The 18,086-nt window shown below is 36.9% G+C and overlaps 1 protein-coding gene across 2 annotated transcripts in view; it reads left to right on the top strand.

Annotated features, from left to right (window-relative positions):
- The window catches only part of LOC145982048 (immunomodulatory peroxidase-like), a 115,396-nt gene that overhangs the window by 71,544 nt on the left and 25,766 nt on the right, over positions 1-18,086 (top strand). For both annotated transcript variants that reach the window (XM_083115631.1, XM_083115630.1), the window contains exons 5-10: positions 668-838; positions 2,521-2,685; positions 5,220-5,444; positions 5,948-6,075; positions 12,509-12,622; positions 15,067-15,199. In XM_083115631.1, coding sequence (XP_082971757.1) covers positions 668-838; positions 2,521-2,685; positions 5,220-5,444; positions 5,948-6,075; positions 12,509-12,622; positions 15,067-15,199 — 936 coding nt within the window. The remainder of the gene's footprint in view (positions 1-667; positions 839-2,520; positions 2,686-5,219; positions 5,445-5,947; positions 6,076-12,508; positions 12,623-15,066; positions 15,200-18,086) is intronic.

Raw genomic sequence — 18,086 nt, 5'->3', positions numbered from 1 at the left:
CTTGTTAAACTTACATTAACAGGGTTTTTTAATTTATATATTCCATTTACACTAGTGTCCTAGATTCGGCATATAACTTTAGATTCAATGTTGTCTCTTACAGCCAGACAGACTGGCTCATTGAGTTAATTTACGGTGTCATGTGAACGAAACATTTCTCTGGTAGTTACCGAGATACTGATATTTGATATGGGCATACGGACTTGAACTGAATATAAGGGTGTTACTTTCAACCTTGCTTAAAAATTCCTTACTTTTTCTTTTGGTTCAAGAGTGATCGTCAACTTTGAGTCGTACGTGAGAACGAGAAAGAATCTACTATAGTATTGTTATTTTGCTTTCTCGGAACACTGCCCGGATGCCTACAGTGCGTGTACATTCAACACGAATACTTGACATTGTCCAAGTTCCCCCCTCTAAGAACACTGCCAGCTTCACGAGCCTCCGAAAATATCTCTGCGAACTACTGGTAGCTTACAATCAACAGTGTGGCGATCACTGTACTATGCTGTAAGTCAATTAAGATTGCATGCTAGTAGTAAGTGCACTGATAAACAATGTATACAATTACGAAGCATAGTAGACCTAATACATTAGTTAAAGTAAAGTTTTTTAATACATATAAGTTAAAAACTGACCTTTGAAGCAAGACTGTGATCCATTTTAGGAGTGGCGGCACCTCGGCTTGGAAGAGAGAGCTACCCTCTGCCGAATCCAAGAAAGGTATCGGCACATGTCCACAGAGATGGACAGGTTCATGACCATGCTGTCACTATCATGTTTGTGGCATGGGGTCAGCTCATTGACCATGACCTCACCCTTACTGCAGAGACAAAAGGTAAGAAAGAATTCAATTTTAATATTATGTGTAAATTAAACTACTTCAACACATAACCTGAATAAATGTCCAACAGTGAAAGTATAAACAGGCAAAGTAGCATTGATAAAACTTTCATTTCAAAGACATTGATCAAAGTTTTTAATTTTATGATTTAGGATGTGGCTACATACAAAAATAATGGCTTACTAAAGTGTAGTCATGGACGTCCGCAGGATTTTTTCCAGGGAGGGGCAAGGAAGGTATTTTTTTCCAGGGGGGGCAAACAAGGCACATTTTCCCCAAAAATAGTGTTGTTCCCTAGAAAAACATTGCTTAAATTTGAATTTATGGTGTTCATGCAATAATTAACACATATTATTGTGGCTAAAATGAAATTATATGTGTGAAATACATAATTTTTGGTTGACTTTCATTTTCCAGAGGGGGGCCACGGCCCCCCCTTGCCCCCCCCTTCCGGACGCCCATGAGTGTAGTGAATCACTGGAGGCTACATTGAAAAATTGGCCCCGTCTCACTCCCAAAAAATAAACATCTGATATATGAAAAAAATATAAATTTTCAACTATATATAAAGGGTGTTTTTTTAAGAGTGATAGAACTTTCGATAGGTATAGCTGTCATTTGTTTTGTTTTGATGACATGTTGTTTTGTCATTTCATATCAGTGAGCATTGGCAAATGATCATGGAAAGACTGACGCTGCAACAACGTTTACAAATTGTGGAAATATATTTCCAAAATCAATGTTCTGTTCGCCAAACGTATAGAGCACTTCGGAAATATCAGTGCTGTCAGTTAATTGGCCTCCAAGATCATGTGACCTAACGCCACTGGATTATTTTCTTTGGGATATGTAAAGTCTCTGGTTTATGCTGATAAACCAGCAACAATTGACGCTTTAGAAGCCAACATAATTCGTGTTATCACCGACATACGTCCCCAATTACTTGAAAAAGTGGTTCAAAATTGGACTGATCAAATCTGGTTCATCACAGCTAGTCGTGGTGGACATATGCCGGAAATTATTTTCAAAAAGTAAATGTCAGAAACTTATCTTTCAAATAAAAACAAAATTGGCTTCAAACTTATTTTTTTATGTGTTTTATTTCAATTCAAAGTTCTATCACTCTAAAAAAAACACCCTATAGTATATCGGGTAGATATACACTTCAACAGATTCCTACAGATTCAAATGCTTGAATATTGTAACAATTAAAAGTTATATGCAGAATATTTATAAATAATATATAAGTAGCCCATTACATTACTATACCAAAGTGCTGATTTAAAATATTAGAGTCATTTCATACAAGATATTTATAATATTAAAGCTCTCATTGAATTATAAAATTAGATTTTCTTGCACAATATTCATGAAAATTTAAATAAAATTATGCATTTTGTATAATTTACAGGATAATTAGACACTGGAAAAGAGTTGTGTAGCATTTTTGTAGGCTCTGCAAGAAAGTCAGTCTCCAAAAAAAAAAAAAAAAATACTGGCCAGTATCAGTGATTCAATTCAAATTGATAGTTTCCGAATACCAATGCCACAGGTAACAGTCATTATCAATATGTAAGCATCAGCTGAGCACTAACATACACACACAAAGTTAAAGAAAAATTAAAAAACTAAAAAAAATCAAGGCAAGAAATTTGTACATATTGAATTTCTTTTAGATCCCATAACGAAACTAGAACCAGATTGCTGTGTCACTGCACGACGCCATCCAAACTGTCTCCCCATTGAATTACCTCCTGACGACGAATTCTACCAGCTACACAAGCAGCGCTGCATGAGTATTCTGCGGTCGCAAGCAGGTTCCAGGCCAGGATGTCGGCTGGGTGAGTATTTCCTTCCCATCCCTCTCATTCTGTATAGCATGTGGATTTAAATATTTGTGTGTGACATAGTGAAGTATGTGTTCCCAAATTGTATTTGAAGCATCATTCACAATTCAGATTCCAGTGCACTAGCAAAGTGACATTCATTCATGTAAATTCGTAGATACTCTCACCAGTATATATATCTCCTCTAATTTTGTCTATGTACGTGCATCTACGATTTCAATTTTGGTTATTTTACACAGGTTAATAGCAACAATGAGAATGAATGATAAACTGGTGAGATAGACAGATGTCTTTGCACAGGATTTGTACTAAGACCCTAGCTTTGCAATGTAATATGAACTGTAATGTGTATTTATAAAGCTCTATGATACTATGAAACATTATTAAAGTTGAGAATACTTACAGATTCTCACCGATATCAATGCTTGAAAATTGTAATAATTAAAATTTGTTCAAATGTGTAAATATTGCCAATTATAAGCATCAAATTATCAGTTTTGTTTTGAAAATATTCAATAATTTCATCAGAATATTAAAATACCTCTTATGTAATCACAAAATATAGTTTCTCCACAGAATATTGGTGCAAAATAAATAGAAACTTCGATTTTTGCCTAATTTCCAGGATAACTAAGTGTTGTATAGTTGGATCCTTGAGTATTACCCTGCAAATTGTCCATCACCATATTCGTGCACTTTATTTGACCCAGTAAGAGCTTCAAGAAGTAAAAGAAAGCTCAAAACAAACTGTTGACAATTTCTGCACCAGCATACATAAAAATCCATCCCTTAAAAACACATAGGATGTAAGAGAAAAATTAATGAAAATAGTCATGGACAATTTGCACGGTAATACTCATGGATCCCACTGTACAGGATAAGTGTTGTACAGCTTTTCTGTGAACCCTGCGAAAGATCAAATGTTGGAAAATTATTGCTGGTATACCAACCAATACATCAGCACTATGCTCAAATTATGTACAGTGAAACCTCGGTTTTTATGTTCTTCAGGGGGACCAGATTGAAAAAATTAAAATGCAGGGAAATGCAAAATCGAGGAAAACTTTATATTTTGCTGTGTTGGGACTATCAAGATTGAATGTATAATGCGGGAAAATATAAAACTGGGGAACATAAAATCGGGTTTTCTCTGTAATTGTATTCAACAAGAGAAAGCACATATCTGCATTTTCACTATGTACAGCACTCATCATCTGAAGTGTACATTTAAAACTGCTTTCATTCTGCCATCCTCCACTGTGTAGTGGGGTCAGCGTAGCGTGATACAAAGCCTGAGGTTCCAAGTTCTCTCTCCTTTAATCTGTTCATTCACCCTTCCTCTTTGTTGCATAGAAAACTTTCATTCTCAGCTTAAAATTGTCAAAAGGAAAAAAAGTTACAAAAAAAAATAAATAGGTTGGGCTCATATGTAATTTTTGCTGGTAATCCGATATAAAATTATAAACGTTCATTAGAGAACATGAATGGTTAATTAACATCTTTAATTAATGTAAATGCAATGGGTTTTAACTTTGAAAAAGGGACTGAAAATTTGGATTATTACTTTGCAAAACTTTACAAGTACACGAATAATCACAAAATAGTAGAATTAAGGTTATTTATAGAATATTGGATCAGTAAAATTTTCAGTGGAGTCGCACTTCGGGCCATGCAGCCTAAGGCATCATGCTTTGGGCTCCGGCTACAGGACGTGCACAGGTTCGAGTCTCCTGGGGAAAGCGTTAACAACTTTTCTCCTAAGATTTCGAAATGTATATGGGACTGGTGGTCACCCACCATTGTGAGAAAACTGGGGAGCTACGAATGAGGAGTGTAATCTGGTCACGGAAACCTACAACAAGGACTGGGAGTTCGTCGTGCCGACCACATGTCACCCCGTAACTGGTTGGATGGTCTCCCACCCCAGGGAGTGAGACCGGCAGTCTGTAGGTAGGCACGGGCCCTCTATGAGCTGTTGTGCCAAGGGTTATAAATTTATCAGTTATTTTATTGGTACACCGATATTCCTTTATTAGCCAATCACAATAGTTCCAAATTCTGTAATATGTTCCATCCCTTCAAAAAATGTGTTCTTATTTATCTACTAGCTGATTGCCCGGCATTGTCCGGGTATTTATTTATCTTAAGGTTCTATTAGACAGGAATATAATGAATTCTAACTATAGTGTAAAATGAACTTGGAGTTGAAGAGCATTGGGAGTGTCACTGTTCATCTTAGCGACCCTGGAAACTATGGATTCTCCACTAATATCGGTCATTTTCGATTCATTTTGCATGTCACCCCCTCCCACCCCACTTCTAGGGGTGCCAGGGGTGTCTTACCCCAACAGTATTTCTTTCGAGATTCAAAGTGGTACGTGCTCCAAGTTTGGTTGAAATTGCTCCAGGAGTTCGAGAGTTATGCTGGATCAAACACACACACACACACATACATACATACATACATTTTTATGCATTAGAATAGAAATTAGTATTAAACCTAATATGTTGTTGACATTCTTTTTCAGGTACAAGAGTTCAATTCAATGCTATTACATCATTTATTGATGGAAGCTTCATCTACGGCTCTAGTCAAAAAGTTGCCGACAGCTTACGAAGTCTCAAGGGTGGATTGCTGAAGACACTGCCTGTTTTTCGCCAGTATGGACTGAAGGATTTACTGCCACTGAAACTTGATCATCCAGATGATGGCTGTATTCGACCCAGCAAGGATATTTTCTGCTTTCTTGCTGGTAAGTGATTTTACGAATTATACAGGGTAGCCACTCTAGGATCATGATAAAATTCAAGTATAATAAGTGAATCAAAAGTTTTCTATCTTTAAAAATAGGGTCCAGGACTATTTTATTCTAACAGTTAAATTTGCAAAATAATAAAATCTCCTCATTACTTTGCTCCTCAGGCCTAAGCTTAACAAAACTACAATTATTTTGTAAATTTTAATAAACCAGTAAATTTTAGGGGGCAATTGCCCCCCTTGCCCCCCACCAAGTTACACATATGACTGCAATTAATTTCTTTGAAATTCACATGCTGAATTCAGGCAACACTAACCAGTGATCAGGTAGAGTAAGCTAATTACTAAATTCACTCATTGTTGAACAGATATTCTTGTTGCCTAGAAATAGGTGTGAATGTACGAAATTTGTATTATTTTCTGGAAAATCTGAAAATACCATGGAATTTTTAAAATCTTAAAAGGAAAAGAAAAGTATCAATCTGTTTACATTTTCAGGTGACAACAGGGCCAATGAGCAACTGGTGCTGGCTGTCCTGCATACAATGTTTATGAGAGAACATAATAGCATTGCAACTGAGCTTTCTCGAGTTAACCCACACTGGGACGATGAGCGCCTCTTTCAGGTAATATAAGACAAATTTTCAATAATTAATTGTACTATGATTGTGTACAGTCACAGCCACTTCTGGGTTGTAACAACTCCATTTACATTCAATAGAATTCTTAGAACCTAGAAATTGGTGTTTTATGTCCACTTTATGCACAGTAAGGCTAATCGGGACTGGACCTACAGTTTAAAGTGGGATCCGAAGCACTATGTGCCTCCATCGGGTATCAAACATGGGACCCCTTGATTACAAGGCAATGGCGCTACCACTGCACCATTGGGGAGGCCACTAGAACATAGAAGTGTCTGTGACTGTACAGGGTGGCTCAATAAGTCACTTAACACCCCCAGTACAAGGCCACTGCGCCATGGAATGTGAAAATGGCGATGACCAATCATTGCCTGGCCAAGGGGGAACCACATTGACGCCACCCACACGGTCGGCGGCCATCTTGATGTCCGCCATCTTGAATTCAACTTCAGAATTTTAAATGGGAAGGGGGTCGTGCGAAATATCAAAATGGGCTAGAATTTCACGAGAAATGCAATGGTGAAGGTTTTTTCGACGTATCTTCAACCAGTAAAAAGTTATGACTGAATTATTGTACCAATTTGCTCCTTTTCGAGGTGTTAGAAAAATACCTTAAAATTTGTTTAGCGCATCGGTAATGCATCGAGATCAAAGTGACGTCTAGGGAGAGAAGTTCGCATGCCATTGCACACGATTTTAATCGGATATATCCACGAAGAGCTGCGCATTATGAATGGTTGTCGCGAACAATTTACAGTGTGATGCTTCCATTAAATTAAAAGTCCTTCACAGTGACAAGGCTAATGTTTATGTTTATAAGGAAGTTCATAAACAGAATATGTGACCCTTGACATCTGATAACTAACTTTGGACAAAAACTGGTTTATAACGTTCCCATAAGTGTTCTGGTGTTCTTCCCTATTAAAAAAAACTCTGTAAAAAGTACCTTCTTCCATAAGCAAGGATGAAAAAAACTGTTTATTTAACAAATCCAAGTAGCCCTAAGCATTTAAGGTTTCGTTGATGGAAAATCAACTAACCAATAGTGTTCCACACAGCACGCCACACCATTAACTTAGCAGCACTAACCATTGAGCTTTGATCTGTCGAAAATGGGTTATCAGATAAAAAGCATCGAATATTCTGTTTATGAACTTCCTTATGAACATAAACATTAGCCTTGTCACTGTGAAGGACTTTTAATTCAATGGAAGCGTCACACTGTAAATTGTTCGCGACAACCATTCATAATGTGCAGCTCTTCGTGGATGTATCCAATTAAAATCGTGTGCAATGGCATGCAAACTTCTCTCCCTAGACGTCACTTTGATCTCGATGCATTACCGATGCGCTAAACAAATTTTAAATATTTTTCTAACACCTCGAAAAGGAGCAAATTGGTACAATAATTCAGTCATAACTTTTTACTGGTTAAAGATACGTCGCAAAAACCTTCCCCATTGCATTTCTCGTGAAATTCTAGCCCATTTTGATATGTCGCACGACCCCCTTCCCATTTAAAATTCTGAAGTTGAATTCAAGATGGCGGACATCAAGATGGCCGCCGACCGTGTGGGTGGCGTCAATGTGGTTCCCCCTTGGCCAGGCAATGATTGGTCATCGCCATTTTCACATTCCATGGTGCAGTGGCCTTGTACTGGGGGTGTTAAGTGACTTATTGAGCCACCCTGTACAATAAGAATACCTTCAAAGTATTGTAAGTATAGAAGTCATTTGTGAGGTGGAGCCATAGTGGTCTAGTCGGTAGGGTGTCTGACTGCCACACGGGAGACCTGGATTCGATTCCAGCAGTTAAATTTGCAAATTTGCCAGGGGTGGGTGATTCAAGAGCATAAAGCGGCTCACCCAGCCTAAAATCAATGGGTACTAGGGGGCAATCATGGGGGTAAAGGCATCTGGAGCATGGTGATAGATCACATCACCTCCAAAATTGTTGACATTGATAATGTGAAGGGCCCTATTACCACATCCCCTAAATGTGCCTTTATAGCGCAGTGCTATATGCATGGGGAACTTTATATTTATAGAAGTAATTTGAAGTGATGCAGTCTGTTAGACTACTGAATGACTATCACATCATGCATTTTTGCCATTGCTTACCCTATTTTCAAACATAAGCAAGCAAGTGCAGAAACCTCTATAAAAATTATACAATGTCAAGAAGAAAAATCGTTCATATTATTCTCCCAACTTGAACTCAAAAAATCAAACCCATTACCTTATGAACTGACATAACACCATGTTACGACCTTACTTATTTTGTAACTTTGCAATGCCGTGTTAAAAAGAAAAATTGATATAGTGTTACCTCAAGTCATTGTTAATGTCCGTGATACTACATGTTGTGACGCAAATATGAACGCGCCAATCAAGGCGTTGTTGAACTAATGTATTCACCTTTCTGTAACTATCAAATGAAGACAGCTCGCTTAAGACAACGAGCATTTATTATGATGTAAATATAGATTTACCAATCAAAGATTATCAATGTTTGATGAACTAACCTAATTGTAATTAAATAATGGCGGAACATTTAAATTTGTATATATATATATATAAAAAAAGAAAGCCATTTAAAAAGTTGTGATCAAATATTATCGTTTGAGAATTGTATGATATGTTGATTTAACAATTTAAAATTTGAATATGAAATTGTATTTAAGACATGTACTTAATTGAAATCTAACCATATAATTTCTAGTGTTGTGTTATAAATGTTGATAAAGCATTAATATTTGGGAAACAATATGATTATTAGTTGTACTGAACTAATCATTTAATTTGAAATAATAAATGCAATTGGTGTATATATAAAAAAAAAATGTATAGGAAAGGCAAAGAGTTTAGAGAAAGAAAAATTTGTTTCACTTTCGTTTCTCAAATTTTCCTTTAAACTACAGAGGGGGGAACCTGTTACGACCTTACTTATTTTGTAACTTTGCAATGCCGTGTTAAAAAGAAAAATTGATATAGTGTTACCTCAAGTCATTGTTAATGTCCATGATACTACATGTTGTGACGCAAATATGAACGCACCAATCAAGGCGTTGTTGAACTAATGTATTCACCTTTCTGTAACTATCAAATGAAGACAGCTCGCTTAAGACAACAAGCATTTATTATGATGTAAATATAGATTTACCAATCAAAGATTATCAATGTTTGATGAACTAACCTAATTGTAATTAAATAATGGCGGAACATTTAAATTTGTATATTTCCAAAATGTAAGATTTTATCAGCGTTAAAGAAATAATTGTTAACTCAAATGAATATGTAAACTTTCTTTGTAAATTATTAATTGCCAAACTATGTATTTTTCAAATATCTTTCTGTTGTAATTTAGAGTATTGTAATAAGAAATTACCTAAAGACAGGTGTTCGAGGCTGGAACTTCGGGTATAAATACGAAGGAATTTGGTTCGTAAGGAGGTCTGTTCTGGTGTCAGTCTAGGTAGAAGTGAATAGGTGCAAGCCGCTCTTCTTTAAAGACCTAGACTGGCCAAATAGGAACAGTCTAATCTAGGAAGAAGTGAATAGGTGTATGCCGCTCTTCTGTAAAACCCTAGGTTTGGGCCATCTTAGTCTGACCTTTCTAGTAAGTTCGAAATTATCTATTAACCATTGATCTCCAAGTTCCAGTTGCGAGTTACCTAACCTCTGGCTGTAAACACTCAAGCAGTAAATAAACTTTTCATTAAAACTTCACGACGTTGGTTGGATTTGTTCTGCACCTACCCTGAAGATAGGTTTCAGTGTAGACCCTTAGAGACTCCATGTTCCCGACTATAGGAGTAAAGGGTGAGGAAAGTTGCTAGGAACGTAACAACCACCTACAATGATAGACTCTATGTACTGATGTTATACAAAATGGCAAGCATTCATGTCAGAATTAGATGGAAATGCTCTCCTTCATAGCGAGTATGCAAAAAGATTGTTGTGGTAGTCCCTCAGAAAAAGAAACTAGATATTTATATTTATTTGAAAAATAGCTACATAAATTTTACTTAAAAATATCAGATTGGTGAATGGTTTGTCATTATCTGAGAGATTAATGAGTCCAGTCCTAACAATTCAATAAATATTAAGATTTTTTTTTCAATTTTATAAAATACTCATAATATTGAACAGCTTAATTCGTACTCTCAGCATTGGAAGATATAAGCATAAAACTGTCAGTTTATTTGTAATATGGCCGATAATTTTGCCACTTTGATGTTTCATAATCTCCTTTCCTAGGGAAAAAAACTTATTGCAGTCACTTGGTTACGTATATTAATTCAGTTTTTCATGGAACATTATCAATTTTATGTAAGATTGGTAGAATATCAGTTGTTAATAGTGGTAAATTTTATTAGTATCAGTAATTCTTATGTGCACACAGATGCGTTCATTTATAATTTTTTTTGCATAATCATAGTTGCTAATCTTCTATATATATTAAAATGGATGTATGTGTGTATATATGTATGTTTGTTCCAGCATAACTCTCGAACGGCTGGAGCAAATTCAACCAAACTTGGTACATGTATGACTTACAATCTAAAAAGAATGCTGTGGGGGTAAGACACCCCTGGCACCCCTAGGGGTGGAGGTCGGAAGGGGGTGACGTAAAAATAATTGAAAACGACCGATATTAGTGTGGAATCCATAGATTTTGGAGTCACGAAGCTAATTGGTGACATTCACGATTGCAATTTTCATATGTGTACCAAGTTTGGTTGAAATTGCTCCAGGCGTTCGAGGCATTTGATTACTTTATAATTTGTATACTGTACTTATACTTTTCAATACCTGTAAATAAAATTAGTTACATTTTACACTTCATGGCATGGTGCTAAGCACAGGGGAGCACTTTACCTTTTTTTTACATTTTACGCTATAGTTAAAATTCATTATTTTCCTGTGTAATAGAAGATTGGGATAAATAAATACCCGGGCAATGCCAGGTAATCAGCTAGTTATAAAGATAAATTACAGATCTTTGTTACATGTGGCTTACAAGTTTCTTGTTAAAACCGATGTTTCGCGAGTTTTTTCTTTGCTGGTTCGTTCTTCAGGGCTCACCAATAGAATGACATTAGAAAATAAAAAGGTTAAAAAACGGAAAGAAGAATGACAAAAGGATCAAGTCACTTGATTAAAACCTTCCTCATTAACAATGCACATCTCTGCCCACTGCTTGAAGAAAGGCTAGTGTGCATTGTGACCCTTTTATTCTTTTAACCATTTTTTTTTTCATTTTTAACCATTTTAGTTTTTAATGTGATTTAATTGAAGAACTCTGAAGAAAGTTCTGGTGACAAACCAGAAACTTCAACAAGATCCAAGTAACCACCACTATTGGGCCAATGTCAGATTTTACGTGGGAAAGGTTGGCTTTATGTTGGTCGGCAAATTGACGTTGGTCTTACGTTGGGCCAACGGTTGTTACCAACGTTTGCCCAACCATGGAAAAGTTAGTAAAAATCATGCTAAGACAACTTTCCGGAGTATGCTGAAAATTCTAGAGTATAAAATAAGTGACGTGTAACAGTGTTTCTGTTCGAATATTTCAATCACAGCACATACTGGAAATATAATATATTTTTAATGAAAGTTGAAGCTATTTTTAACTTGCAGTCACTCACCAGTCCTTTGTCAGCTGTCATGGATGGAAGATGTGTTGGGAATTGCTTATTGTTTGTCTCGTTTGCTGTAGTAGAACAAGAACATTCTTACAGGTATTATTGTGAAGGTGGTTAAGAAATGTTATGTGCAGACTCAATTCCATGAAAGATGGAAAATTAAGTAAACTCTAGAAGGTTTTTGTGCTACCACTTGAAGGTATGGTGCCTTGAAAACAATGATACCATGTGACTGAGAAAGTGTTGTGCATTTTTTTTATTTTCATAAATAATTTGTACTATTGGTTACATTAGGCCTCACAATAAATAATGTATATATCAGAACACAAAGCTATTCCTTCTTTAGTTTTCAGTACGTTGGGCCAACGAAAAACCATATGTTGGGCCAACATAAAAAACATACGTTGGCCAAATGTAAAAACATATGTCCAACATAAAAACCACACATTGACCCAACTTTGGAACCAGGGCCAAATTACCGTTGCTCAATGGTATGTTTTTGGGTTGGGCAAACTGTTGGCCAACCATTTTCGGAACAGTTGGCCCAACGTTGGACCAACAACTTTTGGTTACTTGGGGAACCTTGTAAGCCCCATGCAAGTAAGATGTATATTTTATCTTTAATAAATATGCATTATTTGTAATACTAGATCAATGAATCCTGCTGATAAAATTTCATTATTTTTCATATATAAAAGTGTGTAGTAATTAATACCAAATTCTTAGTGTTTAAAAAGCAAGTTGAGTTAAAATGTAACTTCTACTTTCAGGAAACTCGTCACATCATTGCAGCATTAGTGCAACACATTACATTTACGGAGTTCCTTCCTATGTTGCTAGGCAAGGAAGCAATAGAGAAATATGAGCTTCTTCCTAGGGCAGAGGTAAGTACATTTTTGTGTATGTGCAGGTTTTTCTCATCTTACGTTGCTCTCAAGGCACTGTAATCAATGCATAAATAAAAGATTCTGCAGTTGATTACAACATTAAAATAGTGTTAAATCCTGAGAATGTAATGGCTTATCTAGAAACAAAAAGAAATGAAAATCCCAAATTTTTAGTTATTACTCACTCAGTCATAGCAGCCATCTTATAACCATGTGTATGAATGTTTGAATATGAATTATCCATATCCCAAATTATCTGCATCTATGAAAATTTTGTATCCAGGATTCAATATCCAAACTTTGTATCCAGGATCTCATATCGGAACTTCAATTCCAGGATAATATTTCCAAATCTTGGATCCTGGACCTAATATCTGAACCTTGGATCACCGATGGAATCATACCTAATAACCAGGACAGATATTCAAACCCTGGATCCAGGATCTGATATTAAAACCTCATATCGTGATCTAATATCCAAATCCTGAATCTAATGTCTGAATCTTCATTATCTGAATCCATTACGATCTGATCCAAACTTCAAAGATTAAGCCCCACCAATCCATCACACACCCTCACATTGAAGGGGGGTGCCAGAGGTTTGGGGGCCATGCAAGATGGTATTTGAATTCATGGAGTTCCAGATATTCAATAGACTGCATCTCACATACATATATGAAAAATTCTATTTAAGAAATGGATGCTTGCTAAGTTTGCTTTGATATTGTCTGTATTAATATCCATAGCTACAATGTGCTTTTCAATTTCCCGTGAAGTCAAATATAATTTCTAGAATTTAGTCTTCCATTTATTGAATGTGTATTATTCTCAATAACTTTAGTGAAGTTGTTTGCTTCATGTATGTACGAGGGCTAGTCAAAAAAGAATGAGAATGAATTTTTTACTTACGAAGGCAGGGTCCAGGTTGATATGGTATTTTTCGAAGTAGTCCCCATCGAATTGTATACACTTGGCCCAACATGTCTGCCAGTTCTGGAAGACATGCTGGAACCCGTCTTTTGACATCGTCTTCAGAAATGCCTCTGCCTTCTTCACAATGGCCTTTGATGAATCAAAATGCTTGCTTCGCAGATCCGATTTCAGATGAGGGAACATAAAAAAAAGTTATATGAAGCAAGATCTGGGCTGTATGGAAGGTGCAGGACACATTCAATGTTTTGTCGAGCCAGATATTGGGCAACAACGTTGGAAACGTGAGGGCGTGCATTATCCTGATGTAGGCACCAACCAGATGCATGCAGCGCAGGGTGTTTTCGACGGATGTGTTCAGCCAGGGTCTTCAAAACTGTCATATAATACTGCCCAGTAATCGTGGTATGCGGTACTTCATGTTGGTAGACCTTCCATGGTAGTCAAAGAAGGAAATCACCATTACCTTATTCGCCGACGGAACAGCTTTGACTTTCTTTGGCGTCCGAGATCTGGGTGACTTCCAGACTGTGCTCGCCTGTTTGCTTTTATGATCATAGAGGTGAATCCAACTCTCGTCACCAGTTATGATGGAATTCAGGTAGGCCTCATCATGCTTTGCTACCAGATGCTGAAGCTCCTGATAAACCTCCACTGTCACCTGCATCTGTTCAGGTGTTAGCAATCTCGGCACCCATCTTGCACATACACATCTCATGTGCAAGCGATCGTGTAGAATGGTGCACACTCTACCATGGCAAATGTGTAACACGTCCGCCAGTTCATATATTGTTATTTGGCGATCTTCCCGAATAATGACGGCAGCTGTGTTAACCATGATCTCATTCACTGCGATGGAGTGCCCTGACCACCCTGCTTTGTGGTTGAAACATGGCCCTCCTTAAACAGTTTGAACCAAAAAAACAGCAGTTGATTGTGGAAGAACATCTTCGCCGTATGCTTGCTGCAAACTTTTTGTATGCTTCCATGGTGCATTTCTGCGGACGGATGCAAAATTTCAAAGACGCATACTGCTCCTCACGAACCAACTCAATTTTCCATATGAGACTTCTGACCATTCGTGTTTTGTTTGTGCAGTGTTGCCAGATGCATGCACATACGTGCTTGCAATTTTATCTGCCGATTCCATGAGACACATTCTTCTCACGCAAATTTGTTTCACCGCTACATGTTCACTGTGTGATATAAAAAAAAATCATTCTCACTCTTTTTTTTGACTAGCCCTCGTATGTATATGTGTGTGTGTATGGTGGTGGTGGGCTACAATAGTCAGAGAGAAGTAGGTAGAGAGACAAGAGGGAACAAAATGTTTTCTAGAGGTGCCCGCCCCATTTAAAATGCCTATTTGAACTATAAGCTTGACCAATTACCGAAGTTTTTCTTGTCTATTTGTCAGGCAATAATATTTATTGCATAACCAGAGGGGGCACAAAATATTTTAAATATGTAAGTAAATGAATCTCTGTGGTTATTTATGCTTGTGTTTTTAGGGTTATAGTTCTGGCTACAATCCAGACTTGGATGCAACAGTGACATCATCATTCATCACAGCAGCTTTCCGGTTCGGGCATTCGCTGCTTCCAACAATGGTGGAGAGGTGGAGTCCCAACAACAAATATATTGGTAAGTTGGCACAGAAGGGACAATAGGTACATAACTTTCTAAAGTCTTCTGCTTAAGAACTTGCTTAACCCTGCATTGGTTGCACATGGTCTCTCGTTCTGGGTGTGTGATTTTAATGTCATTATTTATCAATGATTCTTTTGTCAACACCCTCCCTCTGTCTAGCTGAGTTTCTGACCTTTCTCTTTTACCCCACGATTTTGTTTTCAGTGTTAGTAAGATATTCGAGCCAATAGGGAGGGTTCGTTGAAACCCCTTGCTGTCTGAGTCCATGTGCAGCTATAGGTGTAACATATTTTTATTGAAAATCCGATATGCTGTTCAATGTCCGATTAACGAAGAGTACCTTTTTATAATTTAATAGAATTTCAATTTTTATAGTTTTATAGAATCTCAATTGTTGAAAGAAAAGATCTAATCGTAAGAATTGAGCATTTGGCGCTTTACACCATTAATTTGGCATATTTTAAATTCCCGGTCTCTGAGACCGTGCACGACCATCAACGTAACCTTTCTCGTGCGACCCACGAAGGGTTAAAAAGAGAGTCGAGCAAGTCTGGAACCCTACTTATTTTCCATCTGTTGAATCATATTTACTTATTCCTGCCATGATGATAAGGATTTAATTGGGATGTTTTCTTTGTATGTATTTTTGTTGTTTAGCATTGCTTTTCTGCCATTTTGAACTAATCATGAAAATTAGCATGAGTGATGATTACATTACATTGATGAAGGGATGTTCACAAAGGACAACCATGTCCAGGGTGGGACTTAAACCCAGGACCTTCAGTGGCAAGTTCCAGTGACGAACACTCTCTTGAAAAGAGAGGCAGCTGGAGCTACAAAAATTCCACTTACCCCTTCACATTTCAAGTATATGGCATAATCTGGGGGAGGGGATCTAATGGGGCTACAGAAATTTTGAGAAAATAGCAGTAGAGTACTTAGAAAAAACCAAGGGGGGTGACTCAAACCCCCTTAAAATGTTTTTCTTGTATGTACGCATTGCTTGCTTTGTAGAATTATTTTCCTGTAGTTTATGGTTATTACAACCATAAGAAAACAGTTTTTCGCTGTGACATTTCAGGAGAACACACACTCCCTTCATCAGACATTTATTTTCATTTTGACTAAAGATACAGTTATAACAATGGTTAGTAATTTTTTAAACAAAAATAATCCATTATATAATGGATGTTGTCAATGTTACATTGTTGTAATATAACAACTTAACTGTGAAAAGAAGCAGTCTGTTTTATTTTTATTTCAGAAAAAAAAAATTGATCACATTATTTTTTTATTTAAAATTATGAATCTCAAATATCATCAGGTAATTCAATTTCATCATTGTTTTCACAAAGTCTCTTGATGTTTTCTGTTACATTAAATTTTAAAGATGGTGGCTTACTCCATTTGTGAAAATTTCACGGCACACCTTTAAGCTCTCCAGGGCACTGCAGCACCTTTGGGAACCACTGTCATAGTGGATTCTGCCTCTGCCCATAGCACAGCTATGTGATATCTGCTTCAACAATTCCAGTCCTCTTTAATAAAAAGTCATGTGTAAGCTATTATATACATATACCATACGTGGATGACACACTTATCTATTTTTCACACTCACTGCATTGAGAAAAACATTCCACGCCAGCTGACAGTGGCGAAGCATGACATTTTTATGTAGTCATCGCAAGACTTGCCAAACGTCAGGGTCAATCTTTCAACCCGGGAAGGGGGAGGGGGCACTCCTACATTGATAATGATGAAACAGTGTTCGTACATGACGTGTGAAGTAGAGATGGCTAAAATCTATTCTTGAAAAAAAAAAAATTGTTAAACTTCTCTCTCCGAAATTCGGATTGCTTCCAAAATCCGGGTAGTAGAATTTTTGAATCAAGGTTTTTAGATTTTCAGGAATCCTGATATTTTTGGCCATCCCTGATGTGAAAGTAAGATATGTGAGGGAAAAGGTTCTGTTTGAGTAAATATGTCTATCACCTCGAGAACAAAAATCTTGATCAATCTTGTCATTTGTAAGCATAGCAAACACAAAACAGCAGGAAGTACTCCGTGTTTTGTAAACCAAGAACATTTTCCCCCCAAAAAAATCGATATTTGAACCGCAGGATCCAAAAAAATTAAAAGAAGAAATACTATGAAGAAAATAGAATGGATCCAGAACTGCTTTTTTTAAAAAAAATAATTTTCTAGCACTAACCGTGGGGAAATTTATGCTTTTGCTTACTTATATTTATTTTCTATGCACCATTACTTTCATCATGTATTCTGTGTAAGTTGCGTTGCGATACTCTTCAATACTTTTTTTTTGTCTTAAAAAACAAGAGCGTTGCATGCTTTACAGTTATGGACATTCTGAGAAGTTTCATCTTGATGTCACAGAAACCCTGCCATGTTCGTAAACAAGGAGGCTGAAAAAAAGGTCTCTCATGACCAGACCTTCAAAAGCGGGGGAAAAGCAGTCGAAGGACCTTGGATTCGCAGACCTGCTGCGATGAGCTGGCCCACCTGACACCATTGCACTCAACGGAAATGCAGCGGGATGATTGGGCATGGAGGGAGGGGGTGTAGAACTGGGCTCTCCTTTCGATGCGCTAAACTTAGTGAATCTCTTGCATATTTCTAGCTGTTTAATGGTGTTACTTGACTAATTTCGCTCAAATATGCGAATATTCTGATTTATTTTTCTTCTACCCTTAAATATTTAAAAAGCAATATTTTTATTATTTTGCTTTGTCATCGCCTCACCTCTGCCAGCTGACCATCCATCTCCTATGAAGGAGTTACGGAATTTTTCGCACTGGCAAATTTGAAATATGACCATGTGAATAAGGTGCTCGACCACTGAACCAGTGGGATGTTCTTTTCA

This window comes from Lepisma saccharinum, chromosome 30 (assembly GCF_977018435.1).
Source record: "Lepisma saccharinum chromosome 30, izLepSacc3.1, whole genome shotgun sequence".
Taxonomy (NCBI): Eukaryota; Metazoa; Arthropoda; class Insecta; order Zygentoma; family Lepismatidae; genus Lepisma; species Lepisma saccharinum.
The sequence above is the reverse complement of the archived record's forward strand: the minus strand, read 5'-3'. Positions and strand labels throughout refer to the sequence as shown.